Source organism: Rhinolophus sinicus, linkage group LG04 (assembly GCF_036562045.2).
Source record: "Rhinolophus sinicus isolate RSC01 linkage group LG04, ASM3656204v1, whole genome shotgun sequence".
Taxonomy (NCBI): Eukaryota; Metazoa; Chordata; class Mammalia; order Chiroptera; family Rhinolophidae; genus Rhinolophus; species Rhinolophus sinicus.
The window spans coordinates 42,915,003-42,941,255 of NC_133754.1; the positions used below are offsets into that span (position 1 = coordinate 42,915,003).

Below are 26,253 nucleotides of genomic sequence, written 5' to 3' on the forward strand. Positions count from 1 at the left end.
CCTCTGTCCTGGCACCCGTGGTGGTGCAGTAGTCAGAGGATCTTTTGTCTCTCCTTATTCTTTTTCTATGGTTTCGCTGGCTCTTCTTTTTTTCTGTCACCTCACACGGAATGAACTGTCCTTGACCCTGTTCACGTCATTCTCTTTTTTTCCTAAATATATACACAAACGTAGATATAAAAATCTTAATCTCTCTCTCTCTCTCTTTCTCTCTCTCTCTAGCCATTCCGTGGTTTTAGCTATCATTTCTATGAACAATAATTCCAACTGTGTCTCCACGACCACAGCCCTGTGCCCCATTTCCAGCTGGCTTTCACTTCCTGGCATCCTTCCTCCCGGGCAGGGCATCAGTGTCCTGTGTCCTGCCCACACAGGGTCCAACATGTGGATCCTCTTTGACTGATCTCTTCCCTGCTCCCCACATCCCCAATCCCCAAAGATTGTTCATTCCTAATGAATTTACCGCAGCCATGATCTGGAATCTCCCTCTTCCATCTCCTTCCCACTACTGCAATATGATTTTCAGCCTGGATTGTTCCTTTTCATGGACCGTGGCTGAAGTCTAACCAATTTCACCACTCGTGAGCTCTTCTAATTCTAGTGCATCCGCGGTGATGCGACCAGAGAGCGCTCTCTCCAGTTAGAGTCCTATCTAGATCTCTCCCGTGGCCCTAATGTCTGTCGTACTGACTATCCTGGTATTTTATACCCATATCTACCCAGACTCGTGCAACCTAAGACCCTGCAGCACTATTCTCAATTCTCACTGTTCTCAATACTACGCCCTAAAGAGCACTTGGGAAATTTAAAGGAGCATTTTTACCCATTGTCCAAATGACTATGGAGCATCTCTGGAATATGATGGGCAGGAATAAAGAATTTTGGCATCTTGCCATGGATATGACTCCCTCCCTCAGAATGAAAAACCGGTTTGTATCTCATGACTTTTAGTGTCCTGCTGGATAGTCAGAGAGACAAAAATCCTGTTCATTCTGATCTGGGTCAAGATCCAAACTCTGTTTCAGATATTGGCACACAATGTTTTTTTAAAAATCTATTTTGTGCTTTTTAGACAGTCTTAATATGACTGAATTTTTTTAAGGATGCAACAACTGTGTAAATTGAGGCAAGATTATTCTTTAACTTGTTAGGAACTTTAACAGGAGTTGTTTGACATTTTGAAAAACCACATCACTTGTCATACCTGTGAGTCTGCATTTGTGTCTCTCACACTCAAAATAATGTTACATACACACAGCCATGAGTATCTGACCACTTCATTCTGTTTTCTAATATACTTATGCCTGTGCATAGACATTTTAAAATATACATTATTTATTTTGTAAAAAGTTACTTCCTTTGGTATCTCAGTTATATGTCAGTTATGGTAATATATTGAATTTTTTTAAAATGTGTGCATGTTTTCTAGATTATTACTTTCGTTTAGTGACAATAAAAGTTATGTTACAAAAATCTTGTCCAAAAAAAGGAGGTATTGGCATTTACAGGTGTACCGGCTGGTGAAATAGATTCAGCTAGGGATAATGGAAGAGAGAGAAAGGAAAGGGGTCAGCTCACAAGCAGTCCTGTCCACCAGAGGCTGTGGCTGGGGAAGGAAATGGAAGTTCTGACAAAGACTTCTCTGGGAATTCAGGGCTAGATTGCAGCCTGCAGCTCGATAATCGTTCTTTCTGACTACAGCCATTGGCTCTTGGACATCCAGGAGACCGGTAAGTGCTGTCAGACTTAAATGGTATCTAATACAATTGCTTTTGTTCTAGTAAGAACGTCTCCTAACTGAATTATAAATGTTTAGATAGAAAACACAGATGCAGGAAAAAAACATAATTTGAATACAAATATGTGTTGCATATATTATATCTGGTTGTAGTTTCAAGAGTATATTTAGAAATTTCTCCTCTTCTAATTGAAGATGGGATTTCTTTCTTGGCTCATTCCTGGAAACTGCAATGAAAATGGACTGGAAAATTTCATGTGTTAAAACGAGCTCTGATTTTATGATTTTTTCACTTGTACTTGACAAGATACAAGAGAAAAAATTTAGTTGGAAATTTCTCCTTTTATTACTGTTGTCATGAACATTGGTTTATCTGACTCACCATGTAACCCTGGTTATCCTGGAGCTTTACTTCCCCTATGGAAATGTATTTGAAAGTGCGGTCAAAAGAACAAAGTACCATGTAAAATAAAGACATCACTGTTAGCCATGCTTCTTTCTCTGCTTTGAATGAATGTGGATTTGGAATTAGTCTTAGAAGAGCATCTATCGAAGGTTTGCCTAACTAATATTCTAAGGAGGATGGCATAGTGCGTACCACTTTCACAGAAAGGACCTTTCTACCTTCTTGTACTTATGTTTCATGTACCTTATAGGAGTGTGTAACTTGCAGTGAATAGAAGTTATTTCCATTTGTTGCTTGTGTGTGTGTGCATGTGTACATACATGTAGATGTAAGTTATGTAGATTACTTACGTCATGTTGATAAGATTTAGATATCATGTAGGGAGTACTTAATATATTGCTAAATATATTTTGGTTGCGGTACATATGTTTACGGCTCAGGTATTTTCAATCCCCTTGATTGCAAACAAGGAAGCTGAAGCTCAGAGAGCTTAAGTGACATTACACAGCCATTCAGGGTAGAGGGGCGACTAGAACTGGGGTGGAAAAATGGGTTCTTACCCCTAAACCATGCAGAAATTGCAAAGCACTGGTCCATTTATATTTTCAATAAATCAATTTTCAATAAATTAAAAAGAAACCCATGTAAAGGTATCCAGAAAGAAAAATCTTTCTAAGGACAATCACTGTTCACTCCTTTTCTTTGAAAAGTCAATTAGGTTTTTATTTCTTTCACAGTGGGACCTCTCTCATTTCTGCACTTTTATTGGTTCCTTGGGCTTCCTGTGGGAAGGCCCAGTGAGGGACCTCGTTTCAGTGGCTGTGATTACAGGGCAGGATTACACCCACTCCTGGAGGTCAAGTGGCTCTCAGCCCAGTACTCCAGCCACGGCTCCTCTCGGTCCCTTCTCCAGCCCAGGCGTCTGCATCTGATAGGTGCAGGATGCGGCCAGGTCATTGATCAAGGAAAAGAGCACATTGAGAGCTATTTTCAATTAAGCTCCAGAAATAGACATGGGATGCTCAAACATGAAGCCACTCACAGGAAGGAAAAATCCTTTTTTAAAAAAATATATTTTAAGAATTTAAAAATGAAAGAAAGGAAACACGACGATTCTCAAAATTAGAAATAGGAAACTCAAGGAGACATAGTTTCTTTATTGTAATTAGATTTATGCAAAATAAAATTAAAGGCATCCCATAAATTACTTAATGGATAATGAGTCCTTGACTGTCTGACTCAGAAATCGGTTTGTTTTGCAAGGATCCTTTAATCAGCTCCCTAGGAGGCCGATGTCTGGCAGACAGCTAAAATACCATAGATGACCAAAAGTAAGCTGGAGAAGCTGTGTGCCGCAGAACTATTTTCCTTAAGGCAGTCTTAAATTTTGAACAGTCTCAGTCTCAAGAGTCTCAAGATTGGACATGATTGATGTTTTTCTGCTCAAAAATGTACAAACTAGCTACAAAGCGTTGGCAAGTCCGGGACACCTGTGGTCCACAGCCCAGGCTTGTCTGAGGGGTGTAGAATGAAGGAAGGTGGGCTCTTGGGTTGTAGAATGAAAGGCCATGCTTTCCAAACTCACCCTCCTGCATCACTGAGTGGCTGTAAAAAGAACATGAGCAGCAAATTCTTTTATACAGTCAAAAGTCATAGCTTTCTGAAAAATCTAACACCTTGCAGATTTTTAAATATATTTTGAAAAATGAAGTGTCATGTCAGTAAAGACCCTAAAAATAGCTTGGGATTGAATACTTGGTAGAGTTGAATGGCAAGTCCTTTGGCATTTCAGGAAATACTACAAGAGCCTTGTTTCTTGATCCTTGAACTTCAGTCTTGCCTTTTTCCTTTGAACAGGAGTCAAGCAGTGAACCTTGATACTTGTTCTGTCTGGTGTTGTCTTGAGAGGATGGTAGCTCCTCTGTAAAGTAGCCCCTCTGTAAAGACTTCTCGCAGTGGGGGATGGACGACGAAGCTGCTGGTCTCCAAGGACCACCAGCCCCCTCAGACCACGGCTCTAGAAACAAAGTCCCGTACACCCCCACCAAAGGCCTGGACAAAGTATACAGGCGAGGAGTTGGTCTATTTTTTTATTCTCATAGAAGGAAGTCTTATCTGGGATAAATCTCTCAGGTGTTTTCTGTTTAGTCTAGTTTGGCTTTGTTTTGTTTTCATTGATCAGAAACATAGTCATTGAGAGAAGTCCCGAGGCAGCCCTCCTGCAGTTTGTTTCTGTGAGAATCAGTGAACCCAAGACCCTGTGATCAACTGGGGGCAGACATCTTGGTTCCCTCTGTCTGCCACTGGATGCCTGGCACACAGGAGTCTGGCAAGAAATGCTTACTACTGTGGTTCTCAGACTTGAGATTGCTTCAGAGTCACGCCCTGGAGGGCTTGTTAAAGCAGATTGTTAAGCTCCACACCCAGGGTTTCTGATTCAGTCCCTCTGGGCTGGGGCCTGAGAATCAGCACTTCTAACAAGCTCCCAGGGGCTGCTGCTGCTACTGGCCCAGGTCCTAACTACACTTCGGAAATCCCTGGGCTTAGGAGTCTGGATTTTGAAGCTCAAATAATTTATCACTAGAGCAGCTCCTCACCCTCACCTCCAACCTACTTGGCAGCAACAGGGTAAGCTGGTGGCACCTGCTGGAATTTTCCAGAAAAGAACACTGAAATCCCCTATTAAATGCCTGATTCCTTCAGACTAGACTTTGGTTCATGTTAAAATGCAAAAATGCTCGTTGGAGGAGGATCAGGAGTTCATTTGACAAACATTTATTGAGCATATTCTACATACCAGCCACTAAACTGAACTCTGGACATTGGAAAATCAATACTTACGGTTCTTGTGAGTTAGGGAATAATGATGCCTACTTAAAAATAACTACCAGCCAGTGTTAAAAGATGGCCCATAGCGAGGGCATCAAAAGGGGAATGAGGGAGGTCAGGCGGGAGCACACTTCAGGGTGCGGTGCTGGCACGGCCTCGCCAGTCTGGTGACTCAGCTGAAACTTCAAGGGAAAGATCCTCTCCTCCTCTGTGAGGGGCTTAGAAAGGCAGGAGGGGGAGAGGACATGAGGTTGCCGAATGCCTGAAGAGGATGAGGGAAGGGCTTCTCAGTACCACCCAGAAACTTCTACGAAAGGTAAATGGTGCCTTGCAGATAATCAGGGCCAATGCTGTCATATATACGACCTTTCTGAGAGTTAGAAAAAGATGGCCTCTCTGCACAGACACATTTTTTTTCCAAACTTTTGTTGATGTAAGGGTGTTTTTCCAGGACCCATCAGCTCCAAGTCAAATAGTTGTTTCAATCTAGTTGTGGAGGACGCAGCTCACAGTGGCCCATGTGGGGATCGAACTGGCAACCTTGGTGCTACTAGCACCATGCTGTAACCAACTGAGCTAACCGGCCGCCCCTACACAGACACATTTTGACAAGGGCTCCTCTGGGCAAATGAACTAGAAAAAGCTGCCCGTTTCTCCCCCACTCACCCAGGGCACTGGGGAATGGAATTAGGAGCTGCATTTTCACCAAGCCTTCAAATCAAGTAGGCTCGGTCAATGCTACCATTATATTCAGGTTATACATCATACCCAGAGTGACTGTTTGGCCCTAAAAATATTTCATTCACTTCTGCATTAGTAGAAGGTGGAGAAAGAAAGCAGGCTTCAGGTCTTTGTAGTAACACTGTGGGGTTTGTACTTGAGGAAACTTCTTTGTGGGTTCCCTTTGGTTGCAAAATAAGGCGGTCTGAGAAATGAGGGACGCTCCAGATAAGTGGCCCGAGTGACCCATGCAGTCAGCTCTTTGATCTCTAAGGCACTGCCCTGCTTTCAGAATCTATGGCCGGAGCAGATCCACCCAGGTGCAATCCTGGTCATTGATATAGAACTACTGCAAAGAGAAAAGAAGCCTGAAAGTAAATTTGTTCAATAAATATTTATAGAACAACTCCTCCTTTCATCACCTTGCATTTGGATAGCACTTTACTATTTATAAAGTATTTTTATATTTCCTCTATAATCTTTCCTTCTTGGCAGCAACTGTGTACTGTAGGTAGAGACTATTATCAGCATTTTACAAATGAAGAAACTGGGTCTCAGAGAAATTGATTTATCCAAGGTCACATGAAGGAACCTTGGCAAAATGAAGGCTAGAAAGCTGGCTCTTAGGACAGGGTACTTTCCACCATTCCAGAAAGTTCTATGTTGGCGGGTAGAAGAAATGCAAAAGCCCCTAAGATATTGCCATCAATAGAAATATAATGTGAGCTGCATAGATAATTCTGAATTTGGGAGCGCTAAAAAGAAGCAAGTGAGTTTTATTTTAATAATAATATTAATCCAATTTGTTAAAAATATTATCAATTCACCATGTAGTAATTATAAAACAAGATTAATGACATGTTTTCAAATTCATTTTTTTCATAGTAAGTCTTAGAAATCAATGTGTATTTTACATTTAGAGCACATCTCCATTAGGATGTAAATTTTGATTGGGAATACTTGATCTGTATTTAGATTTCATTTAATTTACAACTGAAAAGTAGATTCATGTACTCAAGTCCATCCAAGCACACTTAAAAGTTTTCCAATAACTAAACTGAGGATCAGTTTTAAGTTAAATTTACATTAATTAAGAATATATAAAAATCTTCAACTTAGTCCTTAGTGGCACTCGCCACATTTCAATAGCCACAGGTGGCTAGTGGCTTTTGTCTTGGAAAGAGAAGCCCTAACATGTAACTCTTCCTCCCAGGAACCTGTAGTCCCGTAGATCCGATATGTAATTTGGTCTACGTGTTAGCATCGTATAGTCTTGTCCCTTGATAACCATGTTAAAAGTTGGCCTTCTCCATCCTTACCCATCATTGCCCATCTCTTTTGGTGGCCTCCTCTAACTTAATTAAAATCTGCTCTCTCTTCTTCATTCCCCCAATTGCCTGTCTGTACCCACTCCAGAAGATGGATGTTGTAATGGCCCAAGGGAAGAATGTCTTTGATAACAGTAGCTTTACAACTTTTTGTATAGAAACAGAACAATCTGGGAGAAAGAGTGGATTTATGGGAGGTTAGGATAGCAGTATATTTAGGTGCAATATGATGCACCTTCCTTTCCTTCTGGGACATCTTTGATGTACACAGGACTCTGGCCATCAGAAAGGTAGGCTCTTCTGCTTTTAAAAGTCAGTTCATCTTATAGAGTCTGACCATCTAAATTCTGGTTGATTTTTCATAGTAACTACAAATGGCAGTCTGTTTCTCCCAGAAAAAAAAAAAAAAAATGTCTTGTTATCTAAAAGTATAAGCAAAAGTGCACCCCAGTCACTAGACTGGGTTGAGAGCATTATCCCGGTTTTAGGAATACTTGAGTAATTATTCGTCTGCTTCTATGCATAGTAAATACATGTTTGCCTTTTTCCCTTCCTACATGTGACGCCTTAGCAAAGACTGCCACTGCCTTTGAGGATGAACGTCTCCTGCATCTTTGTTTTCCTGTAACCTCATCAGACTTTGGTCTGTAGGATTCAGGGACTCTATAAATATATGGCAAATATAAATTAGGTGTATCCAAGCCATCGTTTTAAATATCCTTATTATTAGGGCCTCAGCTCCACTGAAAACACAGGCAGAAATGTTTCCTGGTCCCCTGCTTCCCTCATCCTTTGTTCTCCATGGGGGTTGGAAGTGGGGGCTGAGGTAATGAGGGTGCAGGTCCAGACTGGTCTGTGAAACCTGACCCAGAGTAAATTTGGTTATTAAACTCGTCTTCTTAAACGCCCTAAGTTAAGCTAGTTGATGTTAGCTGCTGGGAACACAACACTGCCAAACAGACAAGCAGGAGCCTGTCTGTCCCCTCAAATATTTTACAATTGGAGTTAGGTATGTGTCATGGCTTTCAAGGTTACCAATTTCCTTAAAAGCACATACAATTAAAACTCATTCAAACACTTCAACTAATAAGTAAAAGAAGGATTGGGATGAAGTAGCATTTCCCACTGGTGCCAGAGATGTCCTGCTAAACAAATGTTCCACGATCAGATAAGCTCAAGGGATGTCGTTGCTTCTCTTCCTCTAGTTGAGACTCATTCAAGGCTGAAAAATAGCTCCATTGCCCAGAAAGCCTGTTCAGCTTGGTTTGCCTGGGTTTAACGAAACTTAATTGATTGTGAGACCTACTTTTTCAGGGAGCCTTTGCAAACCACTTAAGAATTATTGCTCTCTTCACTTATTTGGAACATGCTGATGTGAAATAATCTTCTTCCAGTCTCCATTAAGTTCTTAGTTATAATTTTTTTAGGACTAACTAAGCAAATATCTAAGGTAGCTTGTGGCATATACAATTCATGAAAGTGATCAACTTCTGGTATTTAGTTCTGTATTTATGCCTGACCCAGTGATATTAAATTTTAATTTTTTAACAATTTCGCAATTCTTGAAAATATTAAAAGAAATGAAATATGCTGATTTTTAAAAATCTGAATTTACTAATTATATTTTTGTTGTAGATATTTAACTCCATCATTCCACAGACCAGAGCATTTTCTGATTGTGACTCCATTAAAAACTAAGCTGAACTAACCTGACACTAACTCGCATTCATTCAGTTAGTCAGTGAGTCAATCATAAGTTAAACAGGTCAATACATGTTTTCTATGGACCTAATAGCCATGAACTAAAGCACTAGGGATGCAGAATTGAAAAATACAAATAGTCCTTACCCTCCTATTCTTGTAGCATAGAGGGGAATACTAACATTAAGCAAGTAATAAGAGAGAAGGCATAAGAGGTCTGAGAATAAATATCAAGAGCCTTCTTACTACCTATCCATCTCTAAATTCAAATCTCTGTAAACTAGAAAGAATGTACAGCATAAGGAGCCCAAACCTCATCCAAAATGAGAATATCCTTATTATTTAGGAAAGACACATCCCAAATAATGGTTTATAGCATTTCCAACAATAAAATCAATGGCCTAAATGTGAAATTAATTGAAAGCCACAGTTCTAATACATTGTTTTGGTGATTAAGCATATTAGAGTGAATTGTTTCAGAATGCCTAATTATTGTGTCTCATCTCTTTGAGTCATTCCTAACTTTTGGACTGCTGCTTAGATCATGTCTGCAGTTGCATATTCTTCCTCTTTTACTCCTTTTTAAAAAAAAAAAAAAAAAAAAGCATAACTTTCCTCATTGTACTCAAAGGGCACAGCTCTAAATTGCATTTTTGCAAATTCTAGCTAAGAGCTAACGAGTTTGTTATAGTGTTGATGCCATTGAGTTTGGGTGTCAGTTGATATTTTGTTGGTGTTTTGCAGGTTTATGACTTTAAAGTGCCTGTGTGAAGTCACTTGCTGAAAACTGCAGCCCGGGAGCGCTTGTTGGTTTCAAGTCTTGTTTTCTGTCAAATACACGTTACCCTGACTTTATGAGTGGATGAAGATACCTCAGTTGTCTGACGTTGCCAATTGCTTGATTTCAGAATTTTAAAAGATAGAAGGAAAAAGAAATCCTGCTGAGATCTGCACATCTAAGTGGCTTATTTTCCAGCATTGTCAATAGCTGTGAGCTTCAGAACTAAATATTCTCCCAAGGAGTGCCATGGTATTGAAGTCACTTTATTAAAAACACTTGTGTCTGCAAAACGGTCAAGAGACTTGGACATTTACAGCCAGAGATGACACTGAGCATGCTTTTATTCCGGCCCGCAGTTTTCAAGTGGGGCATATTGATGGATGAGTGACTGCCTGCCAATAAATTCTCTCCTCACTCTGTTTCTTGCATTGGATTTCATAAAGCAATTTATCACTTCCCTTCAGACTTCCATGTGGGGTTTTTCACAACAATAGTTTTGGAATCATTGGAACTTGGATTGATTTCGTCATTTACCAGAAACTAACACAATCTAAATTACTTTATCATCATGGCGTTGAATGTTGCTCCAGTCAGAGATACAAAATGGCTGACATTAGAAGTCTGCAGACAGTTCCAGAGAGGAACCTGCTCACGCTCTGATGAGGAATGCAAATTTGCTCACCCCCCTAAAAGTTGCCAGGTTGAAAATGGAAGAGTAATTGCCTGCTTTGATTCCCTAAAGGTAAGATAATGCATTTTATGTGTCACATCAATGCCACATTCAATTTTCAAATGAAATGTTTTTCATTGTACTTTTACAGAAGTTGGACAATTGCTTTTAGATTCTGTTTACTTGTTTGTGGTGACTGTTGGGAGATTTTTCACTCAAATTTCTTCATATCAGGCATATATAAATTTTTTACAGATCCATGTTTAAATTAAAAATACATGATGGTGTATTTTTGGTCTGGCATGACATTCATGTACCCAAGAGTTTTAAATCAAAGTCTGGCTTGTGACAACTAAAGATAAATATTTTATTAACATTTGATCTTCTGGAAGTTATATAAAGGTGAAGAAATTGAATGTGTCACTTTTATGTGCCAGTGACTCTGATTCACCTCTTAAAGAATTTTCTACTCTGTGGCTTTCTTTCTTGACCAAGGGCTTCCTAAAACACTTCTTAATACATTTTTCATTCTCTTTGACAATTTGATATGACTCACAGAAATTACTGAGTACATACTCAATACTCCCTGAGAACCTACTATGTGAAAATTAAAACATAGCACTTCACAGAAAAGAAATAAATGTGATTCAAGATGGTATCCTTGATGCTCTCACTGTCTAGTAGGGAAAACACAGCACATCAGCGAATAACTATAACGCAAGACAGAAAGGGGAACGTGCCTTAAATGAGGAATAGAGAGAAGACTTCTATGGAGTCCACAGAAGGGAGAGCTGGCTTCCAGATGACTATTTCAAGAAATGTTTTTGAAGGCTATGGCACCTGAGTTGTATACTGAGTTGGGTGGAGTTTGGACTTGATGAAATAGGGAAATAATAATGACAACTCTAATTGAAGGAAATAGGGTTGACTTAGCCCACAATTCTTTGAGGTTTATTTTACCCTGAAATTATGGGTCCTACAAATTCCATATGGTCTAGGACAGTCCTAACATCATCATGATATTGTTTACAATGGGGATGAGTAAGAAATATAGCTAAAAGGAGCTTAATGTTTACACCTCTGCAAAACTTCATTTAAATAAGCTTACCAAACAGGAAAAAAAAATGTTGAGCTATGCTTTGATGTATGATTTGGGAAATCATAGTGCTTTGAGTTTATAAAATAGTGACTTTAGCCTATTCTTGGGTGTTGAAGGGACTGGGTATGTATGGGGGAGACATTTTCATCTAAAAGTAAAAAAAAATTACGTCTTGTGAGACTTCTAAGTCAAAATTAAATATAAAAGTCTTCAGAACATATATTTAAGCATATCTTAAAGGGAAAATCTGTCTATACCCTAAAGGCAGAAGAATACATTTATAGCCCAACAGAAGTCTTTTAAGGATTAAAATTTCAAAAATTAATATGTTATTTACCTCAATAACTGCAAGCATTTTGTTATTTTCTATCATAAAAATGTATTAGATTAGACTTTAAAATTATGAAACATTTTGTCTACACAGCAATGAATAGATTGATAACTCACAATTCATGTGAACTATAACAGTATAAGGTCATTTTTATCTTAGCTTTTATTTTGCTTTTAGTCAAAAAAGTAAACTAAGTTTGTATTCACTTCCTTGATTATTACCAGTGGAAGCATTCACTATAAAAAGCAGTGTAGATTAAAAACTAGATCATAAGAACTTCGATACCAAAACAGGTCCGAGATGAGAAATTCGTTTTCCAGTTCATCCCAATTCCTTCATTTTATTAATCCAAGCCTTCTCTGGTTGCATATTAACCATTAAACCTACATTTTAGCAAGTTTCTTAAAACTTAATTTTTTAAAACTAGATAGGGACACATGAGGGAAGTAAGCCCTACCTACTAAGGCTAAGTATTTCTTGAATATCAACAGGGCAACAAATCCTTATAATTCATTACCTCACTGTTGATTCACCTGGCCCACAATTGTTTGAGAGTTCCAACCAACGGAGAAAGACCAAGAACAGTTATATGTAGTGTAAAAACATGAATCAAGATGTGATTATGTTGAGCACTATTCAAATGAAAAGGAGATTTAAAAATCATTTTCAGAAGTGTCTAGTAGAACTATTTTAAGGTGTTTAAGCATAGTTATATATATTGCCTCAAGTCATCAGTTCCCTTTAGAATTGTAAATGTTCAGGTTATTTAATTTGATTGTAATGTTTTATATTTTTCACGTTGTGAAACTGTAAAAAAAAAAAAAAAAAAAACATGAAAAGAGCCCACAGGCACAGGAGTAAGACAGACCAGAGTCCAAATACCTGCTCAACCACTTCCCAACCTTGGGTAGGTCATTTATCACTTCTTGTCTTTGTTGTCTCTTCAGTAAAACGAGGACAGTCGTTTGTGAACTTGGCTCAAGTATGCCCAGTGTCCGGCGTAGTGCTGGCGTATTCACCTTGTAAAGCGGTTGTAAGAATGTTGTGTCCTTACAACAGGGACTGTGGGAAATAAAAAAGTCACTCAAAAATAGTAGCCAAAAAGAGCAATGGTGATGATAATAATGAAACTATTTGATTTTATTTCATTTGATATATTGAAAAAGACAGTGTTGCCCAGTGGATCCAGCCTGCAATAGAGAGAAGGGCAAGGCCTTTGAAGTCCGACAGGCCAGGGCTTGAACAGGCCCTGACTGGGACACGGGCTGGCTGTATCCTTTGATACAGGCTGTTTTACCTCCTTGACCTCCTCTTGTTTAAAACTGATATTATGATTCCTGCTTCATAAGATTACTTCCAAGACTAACTGGCTAAAATATGCCAGATGCCCAGCAAAGGCCGGACGTAGTAGGGACTGGCAATATTAGTTTCTTTCCCTGCATAATAAAGTATCACAGTATAAATGCTGATTTTGATGACTGGCTTTACAAACAAGGGATGTCCAACTCTTAAAGTGTCCATCTCTTAATGTGTCCAAACTCCAAAATCTACTGTGTGAGTGATAATGCCTCAGTGATACAAATTAGTCATGGCATTAAAAGAAATCAAGTTTGAGGCAGACATCTTTTTTTGCTCCTGTTATTTATTACAAGATACTTTCTACAAACACTGTGGGGTATTTTTAGTCATAAAAAAAGGTACAAGGAATTGGTGTCGGGCCTGTAAGATAGAGACAAGTCAGTCGTGAGCCTGAGATTTTGTTTGTTTTTTGTAATGTGTTAGTTGTATACATAAGTAAACTTCCATAAATGCATGCTAAACAGGTTTGTGGGTGTTTGGAAAAGAGATTTGCTGAGGTCTTTGGAAGGAGAGTTATACATATATACCATTAAATACTTTTACAAAAGATGCTTCAGAAAATATAACAGTTTTTACAGTGACATTTGTACTTTATTCACAACTCTTACCTTGTTGCATTTTATGTGATACTATTGGGCATACAAATATTTGTGATTTTTTTTAAGTTATTATATTATTATGAACAATGGAATTGCTTAAATCTTTTCTGGAAGGCTAGAATATTTTGGAACGCTGTGTTCCAGAAGTTAGGTTAACTTCACAAAATACAAATTGATTCATGAGCAATTAATGTCCCTGTAGCAAAGGCCTTGACCATCCATCCCTACATTTTTATGGCCATAAAACAGTTTCTCTCACAGTTGAGATGTTTGAGATTTTTCTTTTCAGGTTCTTCTTCCTGTGACTGATAGAAATTAATCTGGATTGTTTTGTAAATTGAAACATCCAGAAAGGAATAAATGAATTAGCTGTAGTGCTTATTGAGACTAAAGGTTTTGGTATTTACCACTTTCATCAGTTATTTAATGTATTTGCTTAATCATTTGAATTTGAATTCAGCTTAAAAAAAACAATATTTTTAAAGTATGTTGCTAATTTTTGCAAAACAAAAAACCCATACCTAGAATATTTGGGAAAATTGTTTAGACCTTACATAACGTTTCACAATAAAAATCAGTTCACAGACTGTGTGATTCTTTTTAATGCCTAAATCAGATGATGTCACTCTATTCCAGTGGTGTCCCATCTTGCCCAGAGTTAAGACCATACAATCCTTATAACAGCCATCTAGGGCCAAGGAGATCTGCTTCCCACCCTCAATCCTCTGACCTCTGTCCTACCACTGTTCCCTCATCCAGTCCATTCCAGCCATCCCGCCTCTTTGCTGTCCTCTGAATGTGCCAAGCAGGCTTCCTTCTGCCTTAGGATGTTTGCGTTTGCTCTTTGCTCTGTCTAAAATAGTCTCAGTTATATGAACATTCTGATCAAAAATGCCAACAGTGAAATCCTTCTGCCAACCTTGTTTCAAATAGTAATTCCCTTATTGCTGGGATCCCATTTCCTCTTCATGTTGCATTGCTGCTCTCCCTAGCACTTATCCCCATGTGATAAAGTATGTACTTTATTTGATTTTTGTTCATTATCTGTCTCCTTTCTCCACTCTGCCAGAGTGTAAGCTCCATGTAGATGGAGATCATGTCTTTTTTGATGTATTCCCAGAGCCTAGAACAGTAGCTCATACATAGTAGGTGTTCACTAAGTATTTGTTGAATGGTAGAGCATGTTCATCAGGAAAGTATTCAAGTCTCTCAGAGAGGGCTGTTGCAAATGGTTGTACAGGGATGCATTGCACACTAGGGGTGCATTTCTCATCGTAGCCAATGTGATCAGCCACCCCACCCTTGAGATGTGCAGTGCACAACCTGTGCAGCCATGTGCTGTGGCCCTGTTCTCAATATCCCCATAGATTTCAAAATCAGGGATTCGAGACACAGGTGTGACTCAGGAAGTATAACACAACATTGGAAAATTGACAAGTAAACTATTTAATTTTCTCTGAAGCTTCATGTGGTGCAGAAACTACTTTTGATTACACTCCTATTCTTTCTAAATTTCAAAAATGTAAAAAAAATGTAAAGATCCTGCTCATTTACCTATGAGATGCTGGCTGTAAGTTGGCCAATGGCAAGTAAAATTTTAGTCTTCATATTTATGAATGAAAATTTTGAAATAAAAAATGGTAGGTGTGTGACCACGTTGGACAGTTTTTAAGAACTTATCAAAAATGATATCAGTATATGTCATTGGCCTTGACCTTAATTTCGTGTTCTTGAATTGCCACTGGGCTCTTAAATTCTTTACAGAAATTGCTTGGCTGTTTTCTAAACTATATGCCTAATTTTGGCCTGATTCAAAAGTATAATGTCAGACAATTTTGTTATCAACAGAAATCACTGTAGTCATATAGAGCCTACTATCTGCTTGGTATTTTTCATGTGTTATCTATTTCTTCCCAAACATCTGTAAGGTAAATATTATTCAATCAACCATTACAGATATGGATACAGGTTCAAAAATATAAGTAGCTCCTGTGTAACTTATAAATGGTGGCGAAGGGACTTCATTCCAGGTAAGTGTGAGTCCAAAGTTGGCACCATCACTTCCCTCCTCTTAACTCCTCCTACAGAATAGATCATTGATGTAAATAATTCCAAAACTCCTACTAGCTTAGTAATATTCATGTTTAACAAGTTTAGCATATTGAAGTGTAAAAATCATCCTAAAATAGAAGCCCCCAGGAATAAACCTGTTCAGGTACTAGAAAATTAAGTATTTTTAAAAAAGAGAAACTGCGAGAGAAAGCAAGGCACATGTTGTATTTATTTTTGTTTGTATCTACATACAAACATTATACCATCACTTAGGTCTCAGTAACATAAATGGTTTTGGTCCAAGGTGTGTGTGTGTGTGTGTATCCACGATTCTGACATCGTGTGATTTCAGATGTTATGATGTAAAAAATGACAGACAGGTTTATATTTTAAGGATTCTTGGACTCACCAATTATATTATCTTCATGAAAGATTCATTTCCTTTTCACCTGACTTCCGCCCTCCCGGGTAAACCAACCACTTCCCCTTCATGTCCTCCCTCAACACTATTCAGACCTCCATGTTACAGTTTGCTCCTCTAAGTATGTGACCCAGTACAAGCCTGTAAGCTTCCTCCAAATAGGATTGTGTCGTATTCATCTTTGTGTCCCAGCCCCTAGTGTGACATCTGGCACATAGCAGAAATGCAACAATAACCAGCCACAGAATGCATCAATTAACAAAGGAATCCCCCAAAACTTTTAAAAAGGGACTTATTGACGATCCTCAGACCCAAAATTGTTCTGCATGACTATTCACCATTTTCTTTCACATCTCTGTTTTGTTTTGCAAGTCTGGTCAGTCTCTCCTTAGAATTCTTTCCTGCTCTTTCCCCCATGATATATTCCTAGTTCTTTTACCACCCTAACCTTCCTTCCTATTTTTACCTCTAATGCCATGACTTCTTCCCCTTGCTCCCTAATGTGGAGTCTCTCCAAGACTCAGTGTTTGTTTTTCCTAGGTCAAGTTCAGTGATAAGTTCTGAAAGTATATCTGCACTCATGTATTGAATTCCTACCCCAATTCTGGTGTGTGCCCTTTCCACGACAACTCTGTGGCTCCAAATGCCTACTGAACATCCCATATAAATGGCCCATTGTCACCTGCAGTGTAACATATCTAAATCCCAACTCTTCATCCTGTCCCCACCCCAAGCCAACACCCTATGCCTTGTTCTTGAGGCACAAAACCTTAGTTTGATCCTGACCACCATGCCAAGGACTTAGTCTTTTTTTTTTCCTTCTCATTCTGATTGTATGGAAGTATAACATCTTTAAGAATTAATCAAAACTATGGGATCTTTGCCCAGAAAAGTAGTCATACTTAGCGACTATTGCAAACAATCTCAAAATTTCAAGGGTTTCATGTTGGCCTCTAAAAAGTACCAATGAACTGCATGTAGAAACCCCTCATCCACAGAGAAATCTGACACATTAGTGAGAGCACAAGATAACTGGAGGATCATTAAAGATACTTTTGAGTTACTTCTCAGATTTGCCTGGAGCCAACATTAGCACCAAATTATTCCTAATCAAGTCACATTCTGAGGGGCAGGGTGTTAAGACTTCAATATATCCTTTTGTGTTTGTGTAGAGAGTAGGGGACAGCTCGCTCTATAACAGTAACATCTAAACCTAGAAAATGTCAGAAATAAAATGTAGTCTAATTGAATAAGCCCAAACCGGCTTTCAGCATCCATCTCTACACATTACCCTGAATAGCTACTAGCCATCATGAGAGTTGGCAAGAGAGAGGAGACTTAAAAAACTCCAGTCTTTATATTAAGTAGAAGAAGGAATAATGATAAACTGGTATTCTATGATTACAATATTCTGTGGTTAAACGTGTAAGAATAGATAATAATTCACAGAGAAAAATGGTGAAACTTATTCTCCCCAAAAAGCTATGGAGTGAAATATCAATTTTAACCTTAATTACATTCTTTAATAATTACATTTGTTTATTATTCACTTTGCCTTGGGCAATGATGCTAACTTATTAGTCTGTGTATTAGTTCTTAGGAAACCATTTTTCACCAAAGCTTAGGGAGAAAGAAACATTTATCATATTAAAGAATTTGTTTAATATTCTATTGTTTTTTCTGAAAATGGAAATAGTATCTGGTCAGTACCCTTCTTTCATTCAAACTTGTGTTGTTTTAATTTTAGAATGTTTTTAATACAGTGACAAACTAGGAAGTAACGATTTAAAGTAAAAGCCCTGGCCTGAGAATCTATGTCAGACCCCTGGCTTTGCTGCATGTAATATTATATCATTTCACCTGTATGCGCTATGAGGTAACTCAGCAGTAAATATTCGTTCATTCGTTCATTCCCTTTTTAGCTAACAAGAGGTGCAAACTCAAAATCTGCAGGGACCAGCAAGTAACATGAATGAGTGACTCAGTCCTCACTGTTGGCAAGACACAGGGATCACTGGAGAGTGAAGAAAATTAACTAAAGAGCACATAACCCTTCTAAGGATGGCAGCTGCCAATCAGCCACAAATAGCTATTGCCTGCCTTGTAAGAATCCTGCAGGTTTTTTAAAAAGAACCAGGGATACACATTTTGATGTGAAATTTCCCAATTTTCATTTTTAATCTATTTATTTTTATTTTTGAAACTGTTTAATTAATTAATTTATGGAGGTAACATTGTTTAATAACCTTACATAGGTTTCAGGTGTACAACATTATAATTCGATATCTGTATACACTGTGGCGTGCTTCCCACCAATCACCTAGTTTCCACCCATCATCATACATTTGACCCCCTTTGCCCATTTAACCCTCCCCCAACTCCACTTCCCCTCCATTAACCACCAGTCTGTTGTCTGTATCTATGAGTTTGTTTTTGTTTTGTTTTGTTTCTTGCTCTTTTTGTTTTGTATTCCACGAGTGACATCATGTGGTATTTGTCTTTGTCTGACTTATTTCACTTAGCATAATACCCTCAAGGTCCATTCAAGTTGTTGCAAATGGTAATATTTCAGCTTTTTTATGGCTGAGTAGCATTCATATGTGTGTGTGTATATGTATATATCATCTTCTTTGTCTGTTCGTCCTTTGATGGACACTTAGGTTGTTTCCATCTTTTGGAAATAGGAGTGAACGTATCTTTTTGAATTAGTGTTTTCATATTCTTCCAATAAATACCCAGATGTAGAATACATGGGTCATATGGTAGTTATATTTTTAATTTTTTGAGAAACCTCCATACTGTTTTCCATAGTGGCTACGCCAATTTACAATCCCACCAACAGTGTATGAGGGTTCCCTTTTCTCCACATCCTTTCCTACATGTATTATTTCTTTTCCTTTTGATAAAAGCCATTCTAACAGGTGTAACATTGTGGTTTTGAAGTTTCCCAATTTCTAAATCTTGGCAACCAATTAAAATATTTTTAAATCCGGAAGTTCAAACAAAACATATCTGAATCCATCCTATAGACTGCCACATTTAACCATTGAAATAAACAAATATTGATCATGTGGCAGGCCCTGGGAATAGAAAAGCATATACAGCTCCTTCCATCATTAGAGATAACTGAGGGCAAACTGTACTTATAAGCTGCTCTTAATCATCCTTGAAAGAGTTTATTTACATTGCTTTGGTGATTCATTTTCTGGTTTTCCCCTCACTCCACTGGCCACTGCTTCCCTTTCTCCTTTCCTGAATCTCCCTCCTCCTTTTGACCTCTAAACGCTGGTTCTCTCTGGCTTGGTCCTTGAACGTCTCCTCTATGTTTCCTCACACCCACAGTGGACACCTTACTCTTCTTACAACTCATCAAGTATGTTGTTGTCTCAGAGCCTTTGTACTTTCTGGCCTATCTGCCAGAAAACTGGACTCCCTGATTGGATGATCTTACCCAATCTGATGATGGCTGTAAACATTTTCTATATGCTGAATATTTCTTAATTTCTATCTCTAGCCCTGATTTCTCCCCTGAACTCTAGATTCATGTATTCAATTGCCTACCTGAAATCTCTCCCTGGATATTTAAGAGACATCTCAAATTTAATATGTCTACTAATAAGTTCTTGATTCCCCCTTCAACCTACTGTTCCCATTCTACCTATTTTCAATAGATGGTATCATTCATTCGGTTGATCAAAAATAAAATATTTTGAAACCTGGCTTAAATCTTCTGTTACCTTTACCACCATATCCAATCCCTCATTAAGTCCGATTCTCTCTGTCTTCAAAAGATATCCTAAATCCGAGCACTTTTCAGCATAACTTTCATGACCACATTGTCCCAAATCACCACCATGTCTCACATGGACTATTGTAATAGCCCCCAATAGCTCTCAGTTTTGCCACTCCCTACCCCGGCAGACAGAGTGACCCATAACTCATGTCACTGTCTTGCTCCAAACTTTCGAATAGATACTCATTTCCTTTCTGAAATCCAAAGTCCTAAGGCTCATGTGACCTGGCCTTCTGCTGCATTTCTGGGCCCGTGGGTTGATCATGCTCGCCCACACCACAATCTCCCATCACATTCGCCTCTTTGCTCCTCAGGGCCTTTGCAAGGGCTGTTCCTGCCACCTGGAATGCTCTTTCCCCAGATAACTGCAAGACCCGGTTCTTTACTTGAGTCTGGACTTTGCTTAAATGTCACACATCTATCCACAAAAGCACCCTCAGAACTTATCCTTAAAGGACGTTGTCTAATTACATATATCTTCCTTGTCTGTCTCCACTGCCAGAAGGTAAGGCTGTAAGGCAGAGATCTCATTGCTCTATCTCTGTACGTGGCAGCTGCTGGGTGCTCAGTTATACTTCCAAGTGCATAAATATATCCATAAATCCTACACTTTTAAATATCACTCTTCCAACAAAATTCAAATCACTTTTCTGGTTACCTATTGCTCAAGTTTTTCCATTAACCCATAGGCAGAAAAAAACATCAAAGTTAAAGGCTTTGTACAAGTAAGTTCTCCGGTTTCTAACCCAAAAGGTGTTTCTGGGTCAGTTCATGTTTTTGGCTGCCGATAGGCAGGTCACGTGGAGATTTCCCCACAGGTGTTAGCAACGAGCTATTCAAATTCATGGAGTGGCTTGTTGGGCCACGGTGGGCAACTCAGCAGTTCCCAAAAACCTGGCTGTAGACTGATGCTGGTGTTGAATATTTTCACTAATCTGCTGTAAAATAAGGACACTGCAATACCTTTGTTCTTTTGTTTTGTTTTTTATTGTGGTGAGCACACTTCACATGAGATCCGCTCTCATAACCAATTTCTCAGTGCACAATACAGTATTGTTAACTCTGGGCACTGTTGTAGAACAGGTCTCTAGAACTGACGTATCTTGTATAACTGTAACTGTACGAAATATGTTTTTTGTTTTTCGTGAAGGTATATTCTTCAAATTAAAGGTACTTTTTATTCCAAGATGGTTTCCCTCTTATTTTTTCTGATTTTGGTAATATTTCTTTCTTGACTAAAATGATCGTCTTGATACCTGTGTTTTGTTGTTCTTTTGGTTTTTTTGGCCTTACTGTTCTTACTCAGCAAAAGAAAAAGTGGGCAACTCTATGTCAGCTTCCCATTCTTCTTTTGAAATATTATTGTTCTATAAAGTTCAAAAGTAGGGACTTGTCTGTCCATACTATTAGGCTGGTGCAAAAGTCATTGCAGTTTAAAGATGAAAAATAATTGCAAAAACTGTGATGACTTTTGCACCAACCTAATATTCCGCCTGAAATCCCCGCCCTTGGATGCACTCCTTTGAACCATACACACAGGGAAAGCTTTGTTTTCAGAAAGTCACTGTTGAGTTTACATGATACCCGAGAGGACCCTACAAGTTCTTTAAGCCTTTTCCTTTAGCAAATGAAGACAGCTTGATTCATCGAATAAGGTAATTTTCATTTTGGCAGGGTGAGGTCGGAAGAGTCTGACCAGAGACTTTGAGACCTAGAACATGTTAGTTCCAACGTACAGGAGTAAGTCCCCAAACCATGGCAGGTGGCTCATCCCTAGGGCTGGGGAGACCAGGGTTGTTCTGGGGTAGCTTGAGCAGTGACGAACTTTACCTGTCTTATAGTTTCTCCTGAGCTGACCTGCTAATACTAAATAGCATATTCTTTCCACTTGGTTTGGTTCAATTTCCTCTGGCTCAAAGATTATGGTCTAGTGTGTATCACTTTCTCAGCACTGTCATGGCCAAGAAGAATACAACTGATAGAGGACAAGTCCTCCCCCTGAGCATCCACCTTTGGGATTCAGGGAGTGCGTGGGTGTTGACATCCTTATTTCTGATCAGCCTTATCTCGCCATCCTGCCCAATCAACCAGCATTTGGGAGCTATGACTGATGAGACCATTGTGCTATGACTGAGGTAGTACACCCAAAATGAATATTAAGCGCTGTGGAATATGAGCTATTGCCAAGAGAAAGAGGAAAGGACAGTCAGTGACTCAGATGCTTTAGACTAGTTAAAGCCGAATAAAATGACTAGATTCAACTCTAGGCAGGTTTATATTTCATCTTACTGGAGCATTTCATATTCTAACAAAAAATATTGTTTATCATTTTTGACTGAATAAGACAAAATTTGGATATTGCTACTAAGGTACATCAGTAATCAATATTAATATAAAAACTTACTTATTGAAAAGTAGTATATATAAGCTTTTTTAAAATGCCCATCTGGTCCACATCTCAACTCGGAAGAATATTTCAAGTGCTCCCAGCCCTTAGTAAAATCATTAATAATGACACTAAAGATATCATTTCCACACCTGCCATGAAACTAAGCACTGACCCAGATGCTCAGGATCTAAAATTAATCAGCAGCAGCCTCATTTGAGAAATTTAATTCACATCGCTTCTCCTGCATTCCCATTGGGCACTCAGTTGTTAACAAAAACTGTGATATCTGGAAAATATTGGTATAGCAGAATTCTTAATGAAGAATTCTAGTAGATCCAGACATTCTGGGTATAAAGCTGAGATATAAAGTGGTATATAAAGCTGAGGAGTAAGAAATTTCATTTCCCAGAGAATTTTCAATATCTTTATTCACTTATTTATTCTACAAATAGTCATTGAGCGACCACTAAGTGCCAAACACTAGATTTGGTGCTTAAACAAGACACCGGAACCTTGTTCCCATGGAACTCAGAGTAAAGGAAACAAGAAAACAGTAAACAATCTAATCAGATAGTCATAGTTTATCAGGACTGCTATTAATCACGAAATACTAAGTGCCCACAACATGGCCAGCATTGGACCAGGCACTGGCAGTGCAGCATGTTATAAAAGGAGACAGTTTCCTTGACCTCATGGGATTTTCATTCTAATGGGAGCGACAGAAAACAAATGGGTAGAAACAGTGCCCCACCCCCAAGCTGTGAGAAGTGCTGAGAAGGAAATAAACAAGGTACTTGGATAGAAAACAATACAACTGGGGAAGAATTTAAGCAGAAAGAGTGGCCTGGGATGCTTTCTCCAAGGAGTTGCTTTCTGCCTTAGTCCTGAAGGATGAGAATGAGGCAACCATGTGAAGAGAGAAGAGGCTTCCCCAGGCACAGGGAAAAGAGAGCTCTGAAACCTTGAGATAAAAGCACTTGCATGATTTCTGGAAACGAGGCCACGGTGACTAGAGTATGCTCAGTAGGTCAGGGGGAAAGAGGCCTCAGACAATGAATAAGAGAGAAACTGTGTAGGAGTTTGGATTCTATGCTCCGTGCTAAGATTTAAGCAAAAGGATGACATACTCCAATTTGCCCTGTGAGAAGGCCACTCTGCCTGGAGGAGTTGCAGGAGGAGGCCAGGCCAGAAGATTAGTTCGGGAGTCTTTACATCATCCAAATTACTGTCAATGCCGTCTGGCTGGAGTGGTGGTGGCAAAAATAGAAAGGAGTGTGTAGATGTAAATTATGTTCTATTTTTAGGTAGAATATTAGGAAAGGTGCATCATGACAGGTTAGTAAAAAGACCAATCAATATGCATCCTGGCCCTACTTGTTCCTTACTTTTGTGGTACCAGGAACTGTTTAAAGGGGGAACTTACCCTTTCTTCTTAAGAGTGCTTCTCCTGGCCCTATTTGCCTTGCCGGTTATTTTATTCTTAAAGTTCTCTAAGGTTATTCTCTCTGTGGTCACTCAGGAGCTGGGTGTAAAGCAGAACTCCAGGGAAAACTTGGCTTATTACCTGAGCAGACATACAGCTATATGAAATCAGATTATTAATATAGAAAATCTTTCTCAATGTGTCTTGTGCAATTGAAGTTTCTATTACTTTCAGTTTTTCCTTGGTCAAGTCTTGAGATTGGCTTAAATCTCATGAACTTTTTCTTAGATGTTTAAACAGAAACTTCTATTGGATAATTTGTTTCTTAGAATGATTTTTTTGTATACAATTTCAATCCTAAATTTAAAAACATAGATTATTTCTACTCACTTCTTTAATGACAGTGTAGAAAATGTTGCCAAGATCCAAATTCAGCTCTCAGAGAACCCCAAAATTTCTAAAATCTCTAACTGAAGTAAAAGTAACTTCCTGGTAAGTGGTATGATTTCTTCTCTATTTGTTTAAACGTTTTCTTCTCATTAAGTTCATCTTGATGTACATTTTTTCTCAGATAATTACTTATTTCACCAAAGTTTTCAATTTAATCACTCAAAATAATTTATTTTAGTCTGTTATAAGCCTCAATCTTCTAACTTTAATAAATGTATCAGTACATTTATTAATAAACTATAATTTATTTGTTTTCTTCTATATTATTCTTTGATTAAATTTGCCAGATTTGCCAGAGGTTTGTCAGTATTATCTGAAGAACATTTTCTTGGTCTCAGCTATCAATTTTACGTAAGATAGGTTTCTTTATTCTCATTATATTTCTTTTATTTTTTTTATTTCTATCTTTGTTATTTTTCTTTCTCTCCAGCTTTCCTTAATTTCTTTTGTCTTTTTTTCCTGAATTCCTAAATGTAATGTTTAGTTCTCATCTTGTACTGTTTTTCTTTAAAAAGCATTTAGGGCTGTGAATCTCCTACATAAAACATCTTTGGCTGTATCTACAGGTTTCTGTTTAAAAATGTTCTCACATTTGTTATTTTCTAGTTTGCTTAACTCAGTTATTATTTATGTGACTGCTTCTAAATGTCCAAGTAATTTGGGATGTTTCTTTCCTTTAAAGTTTATTATATTATTATATTAATATATTATATTGTACATTAATATATTTCTAGTAATATTTTATGAAGATAAGAAAGTTATCCAATTTCTACTTTAGAAATGCAATGAAATTTTTAGGGTCCAGATTGTGATTAGTGTTTGTAAATAGTGATACTTGAGAAGATACTTTTCTTGTTCTTAAGTGCAAAGTTATATCAATGCATAAGTATTTATTCAAATATTAAATAATTCACATGCTTTATGTCATTAATTATTTATTTTTGTCTCCTTGACCTACCAGAGAATTATCGAAATGCATGAAATTTTGATACTACTCATGTGATTCCTTGAATTTCTAACAACTTTTGCTTTTCATAGGATGATGCTATGTTATTCTGTGCTTAGTGTCTCATGACTCTCATGACTGTTTTAGGGTTCTATCTTATATTAATGTGCAATTGATCTTTTGTCCAATTTATTCTTTCATATAAGTATACCACTCCTCCTTTTTCTCTTCATGCTTTCCAAATATATCTTCTCATTCTTTTATTTTCAACTTTATTATACTTTTTTTATGTCGTGTAAGCATAATTTCTTTGAATTTGATTTTTAATTTCAATTAGTTTTGAAATCTTATGTATCTTTCGTAGAAAACTCTCTCTCTCATGTATATGTATATATATGTATATATATATACATATATATGTATATATATACACATACATATATATGTATATATATACACATACATATATATGTATATATATACATACATATATATGTACATATACATGTATATATATATATATATATATATATATATATATATATATATATATATAAATAAGTTCCTTATTTTGGAACTTTTATCAGGGGCCTACAGTAACTCTCATTATAGACTTTGTCAGATGACAGAATAGAAATACAGGAAATAATAGACCTGTTGGCTATATTTATAAAGATCAGGTTTGATGGGAAAGGAGAAATCAAGTATCTACCATGAACTCTATTACTTACACCTGGTAGCTAAGTACAATGCAGAAGAAACTTCTTTCAAAAGAAAAAGGCTTCTTTAATCTCTCTAATCTTAAACTTTTCCAGCTAGACTTCCGTATCTGTCTCCCTTTTGCCTCTGACTTCATCCAAAACCCCTCACCAATCATTTAATGACTGTTCAATATTGTGCCATATTCCTTTGGAGAGACATGAAAATGTAAGACTCAGTTCTTGCTCTGACGGATTTTACAAAATAACTGAGGAGACGAAAGGCTCTAGCAAAATTAACAATTAAATACTACTCTATTTGATATTAATTATTAGTGAAAGAGACTTTTATAGAAAAGACAGAGAATTATTGGCTGCAATCAGCAGCCAACACATGCCATGGAAGGGAGCTTATAGGCCAGGTAGAATTCTGCTCAAAGGAGTGACTGATTGTCATGTTGTGTACCCTACCTCCGTGGTTCCCACATGCTTTTCCCTTCGGGACTTCTGGAGACACCTG

The 26,253-nt window shown here is 37.8% G+C and overlaps 1 protein-coding gene across 5 annotated transcripts in view; it reads left to right on the forward strand.

Moving 5' to 3' along the window:
• Nucleotides 1-26,253, forward strand: part of MBNL2 (muscleblind like splicing regulator 2) — a 128,158-nt gene that overhangs the window by 37,147 nt on the left and 64,758 nt on the right. For all 5 annotated transcript variants that reach the window (XM_074329438.1, XM_074329436.1, XM_074329435.1 and 2 more), the window contains one exon: nucleotides 9,467-10,245. In XM_074329438.1, the coding sequence (XP_074185539.1) occupies nucleotides 10,072-10,245 (174 nt within the window). In that variant the 5' untranslated portion in view covers nucleotides 9,467-10,071. The remainder of the gene's footprint in view (nucleotides 1-9,466; nucleotides 10,246-26,253) is intronic.